At 29.9% G+C, this 19,890-nt stretch overlaps 8 protein-coding genes and 2 non-coding genes across 10 annotated transcripts in view; 6 read left to right on the top strand and 4 right to left on the bottom strand.

Annotated features, from left to right (window-relative positions):
- The window catches only part of PSA1 (mannose-1-phosphate guanylyltransferase), a gene marked incomplete at both ends in the record, with an annotated part of 1,095 nt that extends 984 nt beyond the window's left edge, over positions 1-111 (top strand). The window contains one exon of the mRNA XM_020195023.1: positions 34-111. Coding sequence (XP_020046482.1) covers positions 34-111 — 78 coding nt within the window. The remainder of the gene's footprint in view (positions 1-33) is intronic.
- A 181-nt stretch (positions 112-292) lies between these two features.
- Positions 293-1,898, bottom strand: ASCRUDRAFT_14310 (uncharacterized protein). Its single transcript, XM_020189196.1, has one exon. The coding sequence runs from the start codon at positions 1,437-1,439 to the stop codon at positions 336-338; it is 1,104 nt and encodes a 367-aa protein (XP_020046481.1). The 5' UTR covers positions 1,440-1,898; the 3' UTR covers positions 293-335.
- A 686-nt stretch (positions 1,899-2,584) lies between these two features.
- ASCRUDRAFT_157058 (uncharacterized protein) lies at positions 2,585-4,077 on the top strand. Its single transcript, XM_020189364.1, has one exon. It carries the CDS (start codon positions 3,065-3,067, stop codon positions 4,016-4,018), a length of 954 nt encoding a protein of 317 aa, XP_020046480.1. The 5' UTR covers positions 2,585-3,064; the 3' UTR covers positions 4,019-4,077.
- A 265-nt stretch (positions 4,078-4,342) lies between these two features.
- On the top strand, positions 4,343-5,770 carry ASCRUDRAFT_157090 (GDP-mannose transporter). The gene has a single exon (XM_020189365.1). The coding sequence runs from the start codon at positions 4,666-4,668 to the stop codon at positions 5,677-5,679; it is 1,014 nt and encodes a 337-aa protein (XP_020046479.1). The 5' UTR covers positions 4,343-4,665; the 3' UTR covers positions 5,680-5,770.
- Positions 5,771-5,802: 32 nt separating this feature from the next.
- On the bottom strand, positions 5,803-6,939 carry RPC34 (DNA-directed RNA polymerase III subunit C34). The gene has a single exon (XM_020193574.1). The coding sequence runs from the start codon at positions 6,879-6,881 to the stop codon at positions 5,862-5,864; it is 1,020 nt and encodes a 339-aa protein (XP_020046478.1). The 5' UTR covers positions 6,882-6,939; the 3' UTR covers positions 5,803-5,861.
- A 259-nt stretch (positions 6,940-7,198) lies between these two features.
- On the bottom strand, positions 7,199-9,464 carry ASCRUDRAFT_76672 (MFS general substrate transporter). The gene has a single exon (XM_020193573.1). The coding sequence runs from the start codon at positions 9,335-9,337 to the stop codon at positions 7,400-7,402; it is 1,938 nt and encodes a 645-aa protein (XP_020046477.1). The 5' UTR covers positions 9,338-9,464; the 3' UTR covers positions 7,199-7,399.
- Positions 9,465-11,128: 1,664 nt separating this feature from the next.
- ASCRUDRAFT_59581 (uncharacterized protein) lies at positions 11,129-12,880 on the top strand. Its single transcript, XM_020191240.1, has one exon. It carries the CDS (start codon positions 11,346-11,348, stop codon positions 12,780-12,782), a length of 1,437 nt encoding a protein of 478 aa, XP_020046476.1. The 5' UTR covers positions 11,129-11,345; the 3' UTR covers positions 12,783-12,880.
- A 1,693-nt stretch (positions 12,881-14,573) lies between these two features.
- Positions 14,574-16,823, top strand: PRM1 (pheromone-regulated protein PRM1). Its single transcript, XM_020193572.1, has one exon. The coding sequence runs from the start codon at positions 14,639-14,641 to the stop codon at positions 16,739-16,741; it is 2,103 nt and encodes a 700-aa protein (XP_020046475.1). The 5' UTR covers positions 14,574-14,638; the 3' UTR covers positions 16,742-16,823.
- Positions 16,824-16,916: 93 nt separating this feature from the next.
- On the bottom strand, positions 16,917-16,998 carry ASCRUDRAFT_t113. Its single transcript has one exon. It is a non-coding gene; the product is annotated as a tRNA-Leu (tRNA).
- A 757-nt stretch (positions 16,999-17,755) lies between these two features.
- On the top strand, positions 17,756-17,827 carry ASCRUDRAFT_t116. Its single transcript has one exon. It is a non-coding gene; the product is annotated as a tRNA-Cys (tRNA).
- Positions 17,828-19,890: the final 2,063 nt, after the last annotated feature.

Raw genomic sequence — 19,890 nt, 5'->3', positions numbered from 1 at the left:
GTTTTGGGAGATGATGTCAAAGTTAAAGATGAGATATATGTTAATGGTGGTAAAGTGTTGCCTCACAAAACGATTTCTGAGAATGTTGAATCAGAGAGAATTATTATGTAAAATATAGTTGGATGTTATGTTTTTTATTTTTGTTTTTGTTTTTGTTTCTATACTGATAATTGTAGATTATTTTGATTTTTATAATGAACTTATTTACTTTTATTTATTTAATTGTAAAATGTTTGTTAAATTTTTATTAAGTATTAAATATATAGTTATATAATATTTAATCTATTTTTTTCCTATTTTTTTTTTTAATTGGTTCTTTGATTTTTTTTTTTGATTTATAAATTCTTGAAAAGTGAGTTAAGTACTCTTATATTATCGTTTAATTTAAGGTTTTTATTTTTTTTAAGATTTTTTGAACTATTTGTATTGCTCCATGAGCTACCACCATCTTTTGAAGAGTAAATTTTAATGCTAGGAGACTGAGGCGAATTGTCTGAATTAATTGCACTTTGATAAAATGATTGATATAAATCTTTTAAATATGATTCTACATCTTTTGAGTTGAAATTATTTATTGGAGTGTGTTTTTTATTAGTATTGTTATTGTTATTATTGTTATTTGAATTGTTTCTGGTATTATTGTATTTATTAAAATTATTATATCTGTTAGTGAAAGTAGAAGAATTGTTCTCATATGAATTATTGGTAATATTGATATCAGTATTATTATTATTATTATTATTATTATTATTATTATTATTATTATTATTATTATTATTATTATTATTATTATTATTATTATTATTATTAATATTTGAGCTATTATTAATGGCAGTATTATAATTATTAGAATTGTTGTTTGAAATTTTATTTATATTTAAATTTGAGTTTGAATTGATAGTATTTTTACGGGAATTAGATGATAAGCTTAAAGAAGAGGCATTGTTTGAGTTTGAAATCAGGGATTTGGAGATTGAGTTATCATTAATATTTTTTGTATTGGTGTTGGTATTGGTGTTGGAATTAATACTTGTATTTGTATTTGTATTTGTATTCGTATTTGTATTAGTATTCGTATTTGTATTAGTATTAGTATTAGTATTAGTATTAGTATTAGTATTAGTATTAGTATTAGTATTAGTATTATTAACAGAATTGCTATTGAAGTTAATTTTATTATCAGATTTATTAATGGATTTAGCCACAGCAGCAGCCCAACCATAGCTTGAGGGTAATTTTGGAGGTGGATTGGATGGAGTTAAAGTGGTTGCAGTGGCATTATTGGTCTTATAAGACTGCTCATTATTAATAGCATTATTATTATTATTGTTATTATTATTGTTGCTATTGTTATTAGCTGATTTTGTATTTGAATTGTTTCTCGAGTTATTTCTCTTTGAGCGGTTTGATCTGTAGGAATTGTTGTGATTTGAAGACATATTATGGGTATTGATGGTGTTACGATAATATTACAATAATGCAAATAATTTTAAAAATAAATACAAAGAGGATAGAAACGAATGTTGTGACACTGATAATGAAGATATTGCTGGTGGTGATGGCAATAATAATGGTGATGGTACTGAATTAGATTACTAAGAAGTGTGCTAAAAAGACAGATGGAAAATAATATTTTTCACGTGCTAAAACTAGATATATTTCATTTTCAAAGGGACTTATAAGCAAACTAGCGTAGAAAACAGTGATATCTCCCATTTTTGTCAACACCAGAAAAAGGAGTTCTCTGATGGTTGGTGTTAACAAATATACTTTTCATCTCAGAGTGTTTTGATGATTCTTTTGCTGCTTTAGTGATTTGGTGCTTTTGCTACAACAATAAGCAATCAAAACAATACATAAGCCCTATTGTAGTTGCATTTTGGGCTGGCCCTTTTTGGATGTGGTGAATTTGGCGCAGTAGTATAACCTACATTTGGAAAATAAACTGTCTTTGGTTCGAGCCGTCGCTCAAAAAAGAATGATAGATGCAGGGACTGAGTTGTCTAATTTATTTCTTCTATCAGAAGAAGATAGAATGAAACAATTCTTGTTTGGGTATCTGACCCATTGCTCTATTAGTTGAGTTAGTTGAATTGACTTGTTAATAGACAACCTATTGATTAATATAATATAATGGTTAATATATTGATTGATTCAGTGATTCGGGTTTTGCAGTAAAGGTGAAATAAGCAGCAGAATATTTTACCAAGAACAAAAAGCTTGAGTTGTTTCAAACATTGTTTTGGCAATCTAGCCTCCTTTTTACTGTTGGAACTGCCTCGTTGACACGGAAAAATGCTGTAAAAATGTTGCACGGCGGAAAACAAGCACAGGCTGTGAAAACGCGAAGTCGTTACATGGAAACAGAGACTCTGAACTGGTTAATATATAATATTATTCATTCCTTTATCAGATGTTACACAACTGATTATTGGTAGTGATACTGATATCGACATGCCCAATGTGTCCTTGATAGTATCTTTTTCAGCTAATCAGCAGTATATTTATATGGTAAAATGTGTCTCCATAATCCTAATAATATCCCAGTTAACCAGCAGAAAAGGAGAAACCTGAAGCACTAGGAATGGCTGGAGTAGGCGCACAACACGCACCTTATTGCATATGACTCAAACTCTAAGTGCAATTTGCTTGTAAATTCTTCTTCTTTGATGAGATTTAGTACTGTGAGATGGAGAACATGACTGCAAAGCCTTGCCCTGATTGGATCCTGGGCTTCAACACATTTACTATGGAAAGGTATTGAATCCAGAATCATTTTGCGATATTAGATTAGGGAGAGAATTTGCCTGTTTGAAACTTTGCAAACAATTTGCAACCCTAGAAAATTGAAAAATTACACTCCAACGTGTTTATTTTGATAGATCTTTATAATAGAGAGAGTATAGATTAGTTTGAATATAAATAGAATGCCATTTATCTTGGTGCAAAATAAGTAATTATAATTTTTATATTTTCCTCAATCGTTTTTCTTTCTTTCTTTTTTTTGATTAACCATTTCATTATAAATCGAACATTGATATAACTCTTTGATTTATATTATAAAATGAAGACCGCTATACTAGTTTTACTTGCTATTTCTGGATGTTTAAGTAATGCAGCTGAACAACTTGTAGGTGATACCATCCACCCAAAATACTCGGTAAATGGCCCACTAATTTCTAAAAGAGAAGATACTGTTGGTGAAGATGGTACGATTGATGAAGATGGCATTGCTCATTATAATGGTGACTCTATTAAACCATTACCGGGTAGTGTGCTTCATGTTGTTCCAGCAATTCTTAAAAGAGATGAGGGCATTAGTGAAGATGAAGATGAAGATGGTGATATTGATGAATATGGTATTGCTCATTATAATGGTGACTCTATTAAACCATTACCGGGTAGTGTGCTTCACGTTGGTTCAACAATTTTTAAAAGAGCGGAAAATGAAGGAAACGCTACATTTTGTGATCTTTCTGATGCTTGTATTGACTATATTAATTATCTCGCTGTATCATCTTGTCTAAATTATGATGAATCATCAACTGAATACTATAGTTGTTTATGTGATTTAGAAGATGATTTTTGGAGTGTTTTTTACCAATGTGCCTATTGTACAGATAGTGTTGATGATCATACCAGGAACTATATTAAGACTGAATTTTGCACTTATAATGTTCTGCTGGGTAGTAACTCATTAAATCCAACTTCCACATCAATAGCTTCAGCATCAGCATCAGCAGCTTCTACAACTGTCTCTGACTCTGATTCCGAATCTTCTGCCTCAGACTCCTCAAATTCTTCGGGGGGCACCTCAACTCTGACCTTATCTCGTTCATCCTCAGCATCCATTGCAGAAGCCGATGAATCGAGCGCCGAGTCTTTGGAATCCTCTGCTGAAGAAACTGCCTCTGTCACTGGAGGTTCCAGCGTTAACGGTGCTGCATTTGCCACTTTCAATGGTCTTAATTCGTCGTTGCTCACATTGCTTGTCTCTTTGGCCCTTGCTATTGTCTAAGAGTGTTGTTGGCCCTGGACGACACCACCTATGTACACTTAATTGATATCTCTTCCCGAATCTGATGTAGAACGTTCGGGTTACACGTGCTCGACTTTGGAGTATGCGGATTTCACACGTTATACGGCACAATGCTGCACAGTGTTCTGCCGTCTCCACGGCTGCGGAATGCCGCTGTGGAAACTGCCCGCCCACGCTGGCCTCTTCCGCAAATATAAATACAAATATAATACTCGCTGAAACTGCGATATCTTTTTCTTTCCAGTGCAGCTCATTTCAATTACATTCCTGCTGAGTCGTTCGTATCTTTTTTCACCCATTATTTCTGATCAAAGCATACCTCGATCTTCGTTCACTTCTTTGTTTTAATTCCTCCTCTTTCTCCTGCTCAAAGGCTTCTCTGATTTTGTATTATTATATTCTTATCCTCTATTGTTTTTATATCTTTGTTTTTCAACTAGAATAAACTTTGATCTCGATACTTGTTATTTATACCAATATTAATATTTCCAATTAAAATTAAAGCTTGAATTTAATTGTATCTTCATCCTTTTTTTTAAATCCTCTCTTATATTCTCATTTCCTTTTTGCACTTTCATTATTCGTCTCTACAAAGAAAATTGAATAAAATAAAATAAATTCAAAAAATGGAAAAACTGTCAGCTTCTTCAATTGTTAACTCCGGACCTATATCCATTATTTGTTATTGCGTGTCTTCTATTTTAATGACTTTAACAAATAAATACGTCTTGTCTGGTAATCCAAATTATAATTTAAACTTTTTATTATTATGTGTCCAATCAGTTGTCTGTCTCTTATTGATTTTTTTCTTGAAAAATTTTAAAGTTATCAATTACAGAGAATTCAATTCAAAAGAAGCAAAGAGTTGGTCCCCAATCGCAATCTTATTGGTCGTCATGATCTATACCTCTTCAAAGGCCATCCAATACTTATCAATTCCAATCTATACTATCTTCAAAAATTTAACCATCATTTTAATTGCTTATGGTGAAGTTATTTGGTTCAGCGGTAAAGTCACTTCAATGGCTTTATCCTCTTTTATCTTGATGGTCTTATCTTCTGTCGTTGCTGCTTTAGGTGACGATAAGAGATCTGTCTCCGACTTATCTTCTTCTGCTTCCTTTTTTGGCTTGAACTATGGCTACTACTGGATGTTTTCAAACTGTTTTGCCTCGGCTACTTTTGTATTGTACATGAGAAAGAGAATTAAATTAACTAATTTCAAAGATTTCGATACAATGTTTTACAATAACTTATTGTCTGTCCCAATCTTATTGGTATCTACCTTTATTTTAGAAGATTGGTCTGAAGAAAATTTATACCTAAATTTTCCAACCGACCAAAAAAATTCAATCATCTTTTCAATGATCTTTAGTGGTATGGCATCTGTTGGTATCTCTTACTGCTCTGCTTGGTGTGTTAGAGTCACTTCTTCAACAACATATTCAATGGTCGGTGCTTTAAATAAATTACCAATCGCTTTATCCGGCTTAATCTTTTTCGATGCAAGTGTCAACTTCTTAAGTGTTTCTTCAATCTTTTTAGGTTTTGCCGCTGGTTTAGTTTATGCTGTCGCTAAACAAAAAGAAAAAGCAGAAGATGCCAAACAACACGTCTTACCTGTATCTCAAAAACAGTAATCAATTAAGTAATCAATCGTTATTAATGATCCTTTAATCAGTCTTATTATATAATCAACCAAATAAATATATCCTATTTAAACGAGATTTATTAAATTTTTATTTTTATTTTTTTTATTTTTTTATTTTTTTTTATTTTTTTTTATTTCCTCTCTTTATCACTTCTTCGATTCTTCAATTTTTCATAAATTCAACCAATTATCTAAATACATAATATCTGGATCATCAGCTTGATTAGGTGGAACTAAACTATAATAATCAAAAACACTAAACTTATTTTCTCGAACTTCATAAGCATTGGAATCCAATTTGATTCCTCTGCCTTCTTCTAAAACACTTTGCCAAGTTGCCTTGTATTTTTCCTGTCCATTATTGTTGTTATTATTGTTATTATTATTGTTGTTGTCATCTTTAATATTGAAATTTCCAGTTAATAAAACTTTCTCGAATCTATCCTCATAAACCAATTCATTACACAATGATCGAATATCATTCAAAGATAATGAAACCTCTGTTATCTCAGAATTTTTAATAAATTTCAATATATCTTCAATGCTAGGATAGTTATTATAACTCACTGGATACAATTGCTGAATATAGTTTAAACTAACATCATTTGAATCTGGAAATGAATTCGGAAATGTCTTTATCGCGACAAAATTCCATATAACTTTTAGCAATGTTTGAATAAATTCAATATCCAATTCATTATCTGTAAACCATGGACCTCCTGTGACATCAATCGATGGTTGCAAATTATATAGCATGTAAATCTTCCTTGTGGGATGCTTTACACTTTTAATGTTCTTTATATACCTTTGACTTTCCAACGATTTGAGTGCTTTTGATACAATATGCTGATGTAAATTGGTCTTTGCCTTTATGGTCTTGGTCCAAATACCCTCTCTGCCACTTGCTTCAATATGTGAATATATCATGGCTTCAACTTTGGTCATATTTGACACTTTTAATGCATCATCAATTGAAACAGCTCGAAATTTCAAAACATCTCCTTGCTTCCCGGGCTTAATTAATTTAAATTGCATTAATTCTTCAAGAATTGAAACTAAATCTAGTTGTTTTTTAATATTAATCAATTTTTGCAATTCTTTAGTTTCGTAAAAAGTAGAACAATCGTCTGACATTCTGTCATAAAGGACTCTTGCCTTATCCGACAAGTTCTCTAAAGCCGCTGCACTCATTTTTTTTATTTATCCTGTTCTAATTGAATTCTAAATTATTTAATAACTGAGAATTTCTTAACCGTTGAAAATATTTGATCTACTTAATACCAATACCTATATTGAAAAATTAAAAATTAAAAATTAAAGAAAAGGAAAAAAATAGTCACCACGCAAAAGTTACCCGCAGCGAGATTCGAGCAGGAGATTCAGAAGAAAAAACAAATCTGAAAAAAATAGATTCAAAAAAAAATTATTTAAATTTAAACGAAATATTCAAATTCAAACAGAATTTGCGAGCTATAATTCTCAAATTTATTCTTCATTTTAAAAGATCGCTTATATTGAATAAATACAAAATAATAAACTAAAATAAGTAAAAAAAAATAAACTAAACTATCAAAACGTCATCGGTGTTCAATCTAATCTGTTGAATACCAAAATTAAAATCATCTTAAAAAATAATAATAAAAAATAATAAAAAGTAATAATAATAAAAAAGAAATCGTAAAAAATTGAATTTGAACAGAATAAACCCACTAGTTTTTTCTGTTAAGTTCATTAGATTCAGAATGGGAATTTGAATCTAGCGATTTTTGCGAGGCTTTCAGGTTGTTATTTTTGTCGATTTCGTTTTGATTATCGATCTCATTTTGTCTAATTTCCGATTTTTCTAATTCTCTATCAACTTCTCTTTGTCTAATTTCATCTTCTTTAACAAGATCAACGCTGGCAATGAAAAATAATAGGAAAATCATTGGAACAGTGAAGCATGTTGCCATAATAGCAAGGAGTCTTGCAGTCTCTTTATATGATTGATCGATTGCAGCTCTTGCCTCAGTACCAACTTTAAACATCATTGCAGACTTGATTGAGTTAAAGATGGCAGTTGCATTTCTTTGATATTCATCGGGTAAATATTTTTCTAATTTATCGGGAAGATAGTTTGACCAAACAGCACCACAAATACTTGAACCAAAACTACCACCGATAGTCATAGTTGCAAGGAAAACAGCAGTTGAAATAGCTACTTGATCTCTTGTAACAATAGATTGGATAATAACTTGAGAAGAAGTTTGGTAGAAACCACGACCAACACCAAAAATAGTTTTAACGGCAATAAATGATGCTTCGTTACCTGTTGTTCCATCTGGTTTATTGACCAAGTAAATCATAAGACCTTGACCAAGAACAACCATTGGAACACCAATATAAACATAAATTCTTGCTTTTTTTGTGAAACGCATTAAAATACCAACAACTAATGAACCAATTTGAAATGAAACTCTTAAAGAGTTATCGATTCTTGTAGCAGCACCACTTGAATAATGGCCAGCAACTTGAAGATAAGATGGGAAAAAAGATGTGAAAGTGGCATAATTTAAGAAATCGAAAAAACCAATAAAGCAAGCAGCAATAACAGTTTTATTGTTCTTCATTAATTTAAATGGAATGAAAGGATTTTTAGCAAAGCGAAATATCCAAACAAGGAAAAAAATTAAGAAAACAAAACCTAAAACAAACATTGCAATAAAGTTGGCATGTTCCCAACGATGACTTTTACCTTTACCAGTAAGAGATAATGGGACTAAAATTAATGCCAAACTGGCTACAAGTAATAAACCACCAATGATATCTAATTCAACCCATAACAAGTGATTAATTTTTTGTAGTAAAGTTCCATCAGGTAGAGATTTCCAAATGGCTACATTTCTGGAAGCACCTTCTTTTTTAGCTTTTCTTTCCATATAAACCATGATAATAATTAAAGGGAATAAAGTGAAAGGTAAGATGATTGCCCACATACCATAACCCCAACGGAAAGAACTATGATTAAGAACAGATTCGGCGACAGTAGAACCCAAGTATAAAGTTGGAATAGTTGTAAGGGATTCAGGTAAAGAAGCCCAAAAACCTCTGTTGATCAAACTTGTAGTATCAGCGATAAAAACTTGTTGCATGATAGTGTAGGCAACATCACCAATACCTTCAAAAATCATACCGATACAATATGTGGCAACATTATTGCATCCAGCATACATAACATAACCAACAGTTAAGAGAACAACAGCAATTGAAAAACCATCAGATCTACCAAAGACATCAGATAATTTTGCAATAATTGGATAGGAAGCTAATCTTGCGATTTTATAAATAACATTGGCAGTTGTGATGGCGGAATGTTTTGCAAATGAAGAAGTTGCATAGGCTTCATAAGTATTACCGGTATAACTTGCAAAGGAGATAATTAAAGAAGAGAAAATAATTAATGAATAAGCTATAATTAAATTTTGTTTAGTCCAAATTTTTCTAGTGATTTCAGCTCTTGCGACACCTGGAGATATTCTAATACTTGAGATATCAGATTCAGAATCAGTATTGATGTTGTCATTTTTTTGGTTTTTTTCATCTTGTTTTGGTTCCTCCTTATAGAAGGGATTTTTGAAATAATTTTGATCAAGAAATCTTGGAGGCATGATTGAAGTATAATTAATATAACCTAGTGTTGTTGAATAGATGTATAGATATATGGGTATATATATATGTATTTACCTATACTTTAATCAAGGATAAGTAAATAGAAAATTTATGATTAGTTTTGTGGAAATGTGATTGATTTATATATTATAAAATTTATCTATTAGAATAATTGAAAAATTATTATCATTTTGATCTTTTAACATGAAAGTTTATTTGAATTGACAAGAATAAAATTGTTAAAAAAATTTGATATTTTTCATAGTTTTCATAGTTGTTTTGACAGTAGGAACAAAAAGTGAACAAAAAAGGTATAAAGTCCATATTCAATAAGGTTATTGTACTCTTTTCATAAGAACATACATAAAATTATCTACTTTGGAATGAAACTTAAATGAATAAAAATGGAAGAACAGAAATTTAAAAGCAAATTCTTAGATTTTGCTATATACATGAGAATTAATTTAAAAAAAAAACATGAGAAAATTTCAGCATGAATAAAAAAGACTTTAAAAGCCTAAAAGAAAAAGATGCGAATAAAGTTATTGGAATAAAGAGAAATATCATTAGATATTATATATAAATGCCCAAACCAGAAAAGCAGGATTTAGGTTTAGCATATCTAAATACCTTCTGTATTTGGAATGTCTCAAACTGAGAAATCATATGCCTTAATACAAAACAAAAGATAAACTGCTAATCGCAGCACGAGCTTGCCCCTCAAAAAAAGAATACAGAGACTTCTGGCACCGCATTCTAGAATTTAGGTGTCACATAATCAAAACGATCTCGAATCGAGTGTTGCACGAGACAATGCAACAACAATTTTCGTTACTTGGTGAAAAACCCGTTGAGATCTGACAGTTTTTGTATGTGGGTTTTCTAAGAATTATCTCCGAGGCGCCGGTTTCCTGAGACTGGATTTCGTAGCTAAGAATGTTTTTGTCCAGTGCTGTTGTCGGCCTGCTGATGAAAATGATAAAATGAGAGCATGGTCTCAAAGAGTGTGGATAAGAAGGACACTTTATCTAATACTCACATAAATAAAAACAACGCAAAAGAAAATGATACCCAAGGAAAAATATTAATGATCTGAAACTCAGCTAAAATATAATGGAAAACACTTCAAGACCGTTGACTATCGTCTTTAAGAATTATTTTGCACCCTTCAAAAGGCCAGAACAGAGCCTTTCAACAGGAAGCCACCTGGGGAATAAGACCCAATCGGTCATAAAGACCGCTAAGTATGAGCAGATGGCTTGATTTTACATATCATCTCGGAAATACTCAAACTTTTTAGATGAGATATTTCATGAGCGAAGCAAATGGATAATTGTAAAGCCTATTGTTTTCGTGGATCCTAATAATATTGGCACAGTTGCAGCCATGACCTTGCACGCAATTCGGTCAAGCTAAAGAAAGCATTTTATTTTTGTAGAAATCGACTTACGAGAAGCCCCACTGCACTGGCGCCGCTAGCCAGAAAAGTCGACAAACGACGAAAAACATTGAAAACCAACGAAAAGCGTTGAAAATTTGAGCAATATGACTAATAGTTGATTGTTTTCTGCTGACTTCCCTGTGTTAGCAGTATAGCTGTTGATAAATCACACAAAAAAGTGCACTACTGCTGAAAAAGCCCTGCTTCAGTAGAGCTCCCCTGAAGCTCTTTTTCTCCAGAAACGTTTTTCCTCTTTGTAGCCAATCGCAATCCCACTTGTTGCTTCGATTTTTCAGTCATTTTTAAAAATTTTTTATACCTCATCGCGTATGACCATGTGAAATAATAATTTTTCATGTCTCCCATCTCGTTATAAATGGTATAAATTAGCACTAACAGCAAATAATTACCACAGAGACTAATAAACACCTTCAACATTACATTCAATATTTAATCTCTTCTCCATTTCTATTTTTCATTTCAATCACTCTTTGATTTTTGTTTCCAGCTTTAACTTCAATTCGATTTTAATTTTCAATTATTTAATACCCAACTAACACAATAAAATGGCTCCTCAAAATATCGATAATTTGCAGCAATCTTTTCAAAATGCAATTTCTTTTCAAACTTCTGACTCAAATTCAATCAATGAAGATCAAGTTTCAAATTCTTTAACTGATTCCTATATGGATTCAAACATCTTTATGACCCCTAAAATCATCAATAAAGCAAACATAAAGGCTTTAAAACCCTTTAACACTGGTGATATTAAAATCTTATTACTAGAAAATATTAACCAAACTGCTATCAACATTTTCAAAGATCAAGGTTATCAAGTTGAATCTTATAAATCATCTCTACCCGAATCTGAGTTGATTGAAAAAATTAAATCTGTTCATGCTATCGGTATCAGATCGAAGACTATATTAACCTCTTCGATTTTGAAGTATGCTAAAAACTTAAGTGTTATTGGCTGTTTCTGTATTGGAACAAACCAAGTTGATTTAGATTTTGCAGGCAAGAACGGTATTGCTGTCTTTAATTCTCCATTTTCTAATTCAAGATCTGTCGCTGAATTAGTCATTGCTGAAATAATTTCCTTAGCAAGACAATTAGGTGATAGATCAATTGAAATGCATACCGGTACCTGGAACAAAGTTTCCAATAAATGCTGGGAGATTAGAGGTAAAACTTTAGGTATTGTCGGTTATGGTCACATTGGTTCTCAATTATCTGTTTTAGCTGAATCGATGGGTATGAAAGTTATTTATTATGATATCTTAGCTATAATGGCTTTAGGTACTGCTAAACAAGTCTCATCTTTGGATGAATTATTAAGAAAGGCTGATTTTGTTAGTTTACATGTTCCTGCAACACCTGATACAGTTGATATGATTTCATCGCCTCAATTTGCTGCAATGAAACAAGGTTCCTATTTAATTAATGCTTCAAGAGGAACTGTGGTCAATATTTCTGCTCTAATTAATGCAATGAAAGTGAAAAAAATCGCTGGTGCAGCTTTAGACGTTTATCCAAATGAACCTGCTAAAAACGGTGCCAACTTATTTTCCAATAGTTTGAATTCATGGAGTTCTGAATTAACCTCTTTAAGAAACGTTATCTTAACTCCTCATATTGGTGGTTCAACTGAAGAAGCTCAATCCGCTATTGGAATTGAAGTTAGTAATGCTTTAACTAAATATATCAATGAGGGTATTTCTATTGGGGCTGTTAATATTCCCGAAGTCTCCTTAAGATCTTTGAATTTAGATCAAGAAAACGTTGTTAGAGTTTTGTATATTCATCAAAACGTTCCAGGTGTTTTAAAAACTGTTAATAATATTTTAAGTAATCATAATATTGAAAAACAATTCTCTGATTCAAGAGGTGGAATTGCTTATCTTATGGCTGATATTTTGGATGTTGATGCTGCCGATATTGCTAAACTACATGAATTATTAGAGGCAACCAAATATAAGATTTCTATTCGTTTGCTTTATTAAACTCACTAAACACATTCAGTTAATTAAATTAAATTAATTAATTTGTCTTTTGTTTTTCTTTGTTAATTTTCAATTCTTTTTTAATTTCATACACAACTAGATCTCAACGCTTCTAGCTTATATTTATTTGTTAATTCTTTTTTTGTTTATGTTTATGTTTATGTTTCTTTTCCTTTTTTTCATTTTTTTTTTGTTCATGGTTAGGTGTTTAAAATTTTGCATATCATGAATGTGAATACGAATTCAACTTCAAGTATATAAGAATTATGATGTTATTAATATATAACTCAAGATACTAAATATTAAAATTAAATTAAAATTAAAATTAAAATTAAAATTAATATAATATAATACAATTATAATTACAATTACAATTACAGATTCTAAAGGTTTTGATAGGATTATTCTCATGGGTATTTAATTTCTTCTATAAAATGTAAACTCAAGAAAATTAATTGAAAATTCAGGTTTCATACTATTTTGTAATCAGTTATTTGCTATGTTCAGAATATCTTATTTTTTTTTCAATTTTTTAAACAGCTCAACCAGATAAATAGTTGATCGAATTAATTTTTTATTTTTTTTAAATAATCAAAGTCATTCCAATTTAATGCTTGATGAAAATTCAATGCTTTTGTTATACTTTTCAAGAATCTATTATTAAATAAAAGGAATAAATATTCTTCAAATATCCAACATCCTCATAAATAATACCTTCAATTATCATAATCTTTTTAGTAAATTTTCAAAGAACATCCCAGTTTTATTAAAGGCCTTTTTTAAGATTTTAAGAGTTTTTATTGCTAATTATTAAGAAATCTGTTAAAATAAATTCGAACTATAAATAGATATAAAATTTTGTTAAGCCTAAGAAATACCAAATTGAAAACTCGTGTTAAATCTATCTCTACAGTTTATTTGAAAGATTTTCTTTCATTGTGTATTTATGTTTATATTTCTTTTTTGTTTAGAATAGATAAGATTCAATAATAATAATGAGCTTACTTTAACTTCTTCATGAATGAAATAATCGTTAGTGTAAACATTCCTTGAACAATAGTTTTTTAATTTTTGAATATTGGTTCTAGTGGATTAATTTTGATTTTCTGTCTAAAGATGACTTGTTTAGAAAAATACATAAAACCTAGATGCATATAAAACAATATTATCTCTTGAATAGTAGCTGGTTTAGAAGCTTCAGCATTAGATTTTTCAAGCTCAGACTTATTCAAAAAGAATTTCTTCAACTTCAAGGGTCTGGATCAGAGTTTAAATTATAAACCGAAGCTTGACAAAGCTTGATAACCGCTGAATCTTTCTTTTTTGCTCTTATTTTTTTTTCTGATTTGGCAAGAAAGCGCAGTTTCATTCAATCTATAATATGAAAATAGCTGTAAGTTATTGCACCATTACGTAACCATGCATGCGCTTGACAGTTTCATGCCTATGGATTTGTTTGAGGTTTTCTTATAACAAATGTAAAACCCAAACTACATAAGCTATTTTGGTTTATTTGACTAGTCACTTTTGATAAAACATATAGTATGCAATAGCTATGTTTATTTATATTAAATAAGTCAAATGATAACGAATAATGATCAAATAACTGTCTCTATCATTTAGTTGTTTGGGGTTTGGGAGGCTATTTGTTGGTCTGGTGCCACTGATTTTTTTAATTATTATAAATGATTCAATTTCCCAAAAATAAGTATTAATTTTTTTAATCCCTTTTTTACATTTATCATAAATATATATATATGTATATATATATATATATATTACAGATGCAATTTTTAAGAGAAAAATTACCAAATTTTAAATACTTATTTTCAAAATCAAGCTCATCTGAACTTGAAATGAGTAACCCTTATATAACCAATACTTCAAATAACACTTTGACTAATGATCCCAATGTTTTTAGTGATAATTTTGTTATAAAAGATTATTATGATCTTGACCATATAAAAAGCAATCATTTTCATAAAAGGAATCAATTTAATAATAACTACCATTGCAATCCTGATTACCCTAAGCCCTACATTAATTTAATAGACAGATTATCCCAATTGTGGTTAAATAAATATACATTATTTTTAATATTAATGGCAATAAAGATTTTTTTATTTCAAAAAGCTATATTGTCAAGTTTATCAACAGCAGAGCTTTTTACACAACAATCTTGTCAATGGATGGAAAATACTGCTACAACATTAGCTTCTTTACCTCACTATATGGGGAAAACTGCAAATACTCTATTATTAAAAGGAATTAATGAAATTAATGACGCGATAATTTCTTCTACTAAATTATTATTAAGTGCAACTGAAAATATAATAATCTTTGTTATTTCCTTATTAGTTGGAACATATGCTTGTCTTTTAACAACTGCAGTTGATACAAGTATTGATATTGCAACTAATATATCCGCAACAGTTATTGATTTTGTCAATGATACTATAATAGATGCTGCGGATGGAATCAATGATTCCTTAGAGGATCTCTCATCTGTGATGAACAAAATTGCTGATGCAGGCGAGTCCATAATTGATCTTTTAACGGGAAATAACGATGCACAAGATGGTGCAGATTCTATTAATAATATCTCTTTAAAGATATCTTCATTAGAAAATATAAAAATACCTTCTTCAGTTGACGATGCGTTATCTGAATTGGCTGATATAGTCCCGGATTTTGATACTCTTAAAAATAAAACTGAAACAGCTATTAAAATTCCATTTGAATACTTGAAATCACAACTATCAAATAAAACAGTTTTCGATAGTTCTGGTGATACATTAACTGTTCCTGAATTAAAAAAGGTTCAGTTTTGTTCTGGTTCTACTGAGATTGAAGATTTTTATAATGATTTATCTTCTTCAATTGAGAAAACCTCCAAAATTATTTTTATTTTGTTAATTATATTTGCTGTTTTAATTTTAATTCCTCTAGCTTATCAGGAAATTTTAGGATGGAAAAGAATTCAAAGAATGACATCAGAGATATCGTCTCTAAATGAAAGACGTCTTGATGAGCTAACTATGAAAAGAAATATTTACGAAGTTATCAATAATAATTACAATACCGTTCCTGTGGTTTTTTCAAATTTAGTTAACTACATGTTATTCAAATTATTCAATATTTCAGAAAAAACCCAATTGAAAATCAAATGGATGATCATGTATATTACTAGTCAAAGAGCATTTTTCATTTTTATGCTAGGCATAACAGGAATTATAACAGTCATCTTTCAGTATATCATTTTATCGGTATTAAAATCAGGAATTAATGGCTTGACAGATATATTTAAAGATTTAATTTCTGCTATGACGTCGGAAATTAATAATTCTGCAATTGAGTGGACCAGTTCAACTAATACATATTTAACCCAAAGAGAAGATTCAATTAATGAAAATTTATTTGGAGTGGTCCACGATGCAACTGGTTCAGTCAATGATATAATATTCAATTTTCTTGACGATATGAATGAACGATTAGCGGATATATTTAATGATACTTTTTTTTACAAACCAGTCCAAGCAATTGTTGGTTGTATGATTGAAGATAAATTAATTGCTATTAGCAAAGGATTGACCTGGGTCTATAATAACACTGAGGTTTCATTTTCAAGAGTAAACGAAACTTATTTAACTGATGTGATTTTATATAATGATACATCCTCTAGTGCATCAAGTTTACTTAAAAGATCAACCAATGATTTTTCGGTCACAACGTTAGTTGAAGGGTCAGAAAATTCAATTAAAAAGGTTTTAAGGTCGTTATTCAGACAGTACAAAAAAGCCACAAACACAGAATTATATATATCGATTGCATTGATATCGATATGGTTGTTTCAATTAGTAGCTGGTTTAATTTTGCTTGTAATCAAGAAACAGTTTAAACTAAATGATAAACACGACTTTGAACTCCCAGAAACATATTATAAAGCAGATGAAGATTAAAGTAAAAAAAAATGTGTGTGAGAGATGATTTTAGAAGTATACTGTGTATTTTGTAAAGTTTTTTGGTAGATTTGTGATAAAATATTATAGAGTCATTTCATCAAAAATTAGTGCTCTCAAAAAAAACGAAATTGTTTGAGAACAGTAATGAAAACACTAAATTGTGTAAAAAGAATGATTGAAGCGAGGTTCGAACTCGCGCCTCCGAAGAGACCAGGACCTTAACCTGGCGCCTTAGACCACTCGGCCATCCAACCAGATCTAACTATATACAAATGGCAAAATATTTAAATAATATACTAGTCAGCTGAACAAGCTTATTTGATTTTGTGCTAGTTATTTAAATTATCAGCAGTAACCAATGCAAATGTTCCCTCTTGAGACCGACGATAATTCATTATATCTTCCAATGTCCAATCAACTCACAGGCGAGAATCCGTTCAGAGATTCCAACAATTCTCTCTGACGAAGTAGACCCAGAAATCATTCACACATACCTAGGCACAAAATGGGGCATAGGCAAACTCATTACATTCGTTTCCCATGCATGGCAATTCATAAGGTAATTTGACACCGGCATATATCTTCTTAGATTTCACACTCCCGTCTTTGATGTGAGTTTTCTTCCTAGTTATTAGGTTTCCTCACATCTACGGTAGAATTACAAAGATAGCATTCACTCTTTTATATATAGATATAATAAACACTGTGCAGTAACCCCAATAAAGTGGGCTCTTAGCAACTATTTTTTAAAAAAACTAAAAAAAAAAAAAAAGTTATTTAAATTTGATAATTTTATTTATTATTACTATTTATTATGCTTTCCTGTATGTAATAAGTAGTTTCAATAGATTTTGGTTTTTTTATTGCCCTAGCACTAGAAAAAACCTTTTTTTTTTATTTAATATTCTGTGACCACGAGCCAGCCGTATGGGACTCGTAGACCTATGTAGTATCATATAGCTTATTATTACTACAAGGAATATTTTATTAAAAGTCCTAATTTTTAAATTTGCTCGTGTGGCGCAGTGGTAGCGCAGCAGATTGCAAATCTGTTGGTCCTTAGTTCGAATCTGAGTGCGAGCTGACTTTTTTGCAATTTATTTGATCAAGTTTTGATTTCTTGTTTTACTAATTGCTGAACACATTTATTGAATAGAAATTTTGTTTGTTGGTTCGGAAGTTTTACACCAGTAGTTTCATATTCAAATGTTATTCTAAAATGAGGAACATTCAAATTGACTCATTCTTAAGAATGTGAAGACATTCTAGAGAACGCAGTAAATCTTCGATTGTTGCTATATTTTTCTTTATGAATTCAATACCTTTTTAGTGCGATAAGCATATCAGCGTAAAAAGAGTGAATAAAGTCAACTAAATATATCCAGATTAACTGACAAAAACATTTTTTTCATCTAATAAAAAGTTTTTTTCAGAAAAAGCCATAATTTAATTTCTAAGTTTCGATCCTTGGCTTTTAACTTAAATTCAAAAAAACAAAATTGATCACATATAGTAATGATAGAATTATATAAACATTTCATTTAATCTGAACACATTTTTTCTGCACCTAAACTTCGAAATTTATGAAATTGTGTGTAAAAGTTATTTTTAAAAAAAACATAAAGAATTATAAAAAACTTGGTCAAAGAATATATCACCATCTTGGAAATCATAGTAATCACTCACTATCATCACTATTATCATTAATTGCAACAAGAAAATGTAAAAAAAACAATGATTCAAATCCATTTGATATTTCAGCTATTACCAGATATCTTTTTTCAATATATACTAAGTTTTGTAAACGTCTTGAGAGGTATACCTGAAAAAGGACAATTAGATGATTAATAAAAACCTGAGAGTTTTTCCCAAAATGTTTCCTTTTAGAAAAATTTCTTTAAATATTTCAACGATAAAACCAGTAATTTTTTTTTGAAATATAATCAATTATTTTCTATTTAATCCATTTAATTTCCACTTTTTAATTTCAAGAATTAAAGAATTCATCGAATATTTGGCAAAATAACAAATACTGTTTTTCGATAACAGCTGGAAACAAAACAACTAAAGACTAAATATTAAACAATTTCAGTAGAAATTTGAAAAATCGTTCTAGAATAGCATCTTTTGTGAGATTAATAGAATGATTGTTGCTAGTGAATTATATTAAGCAAATGTTAATGTTATATTTTAACATAATTTCATATTACACTCCTTACTAATTAATTACTATTTGGAATACTATAGATCAGAAATTTGCACCCTTTCTTTCTATAAATTCAACAATATTAAATTTTCTGTAACATTACTATTTAGAGCACAATCAAGAAAGCATGCTTTCTGGCTAATTTTTATGCATATCACTTCTTATCAACATCTTTTAACTAATGTGTTGAAAAACTAGCAAAACAATTATCAAAAAAACTTGAAATACTCATAGATATGCTTAAAAAATTGTTTCAAAAGTTTATTGTGTAACAATTAATTTCATGAAAGAAAAGACTCAGTATCCTTTTCGCTCCTGCTTCATTAGTTGGATTTAAAGTGATTTAATAATACATGGCAACCAAAATTTATTGAATTTTTATCAATTTATTAAAAATTATTTTCAGAAAAATTTGCTTTTCAAATATTAATTACCATCTCGTTTAGAATCTTGAATGTGCCATTTTGTATTCATCCAACCAAAATCATGGTATCAAATTTGTTGCTACTTTGTACAATTCTAAATCAATTTATCAGAGGAATAGATAAACAATAGCCATATATTATACAATTCAAACTCTTGGGTTTGCTGGTCCAAATCACAAACCATCACTCAATAAAAGCATCTTTTACACCACTTCCCTCAGTAGTTGTTTCTGCTGGCTGCCATTGTGGTAATCTTGAACAGTCAGAAAAATATCAAAACTTTATATTGAATAGATGAAGCGAAAAATCCACCTCATAATTGCACCAACAGTTTGTAATGTCAAAAATAAGAAAAAGCAAATAGTAGAACAGAGAAATGAAACTGCTTAAACCCAGTAAATTGATTATTAAAATTTCAACAGCAGTATACCTGTACATTTCCCCAATGCCATTTTCTTAGATAATTCCAGAGTTATATATCTCCCAAACTAAATGCAACTTTGGTTTGTTTTATC

The sequence above is a fragment of the Ascoidea rubescens genome (genome assembly GCF_001661345.1).
Source record: "Ascoidea rubescens DSM 1968 unplaced genomic scaffold ASCRUscaffold_9, whole genome shotgun sequence".
NCBI lineage: Eukaryota > Fungi > Ascomycota > Saccharomycetes > Ascoideales > Ascoideaceae > Ascoidea > Ascoidea rubescens.
Note: the sequence above shows the minus strand (reverse complement) of the source record. Positions and strands in the feature narration are given on the sequence as shown.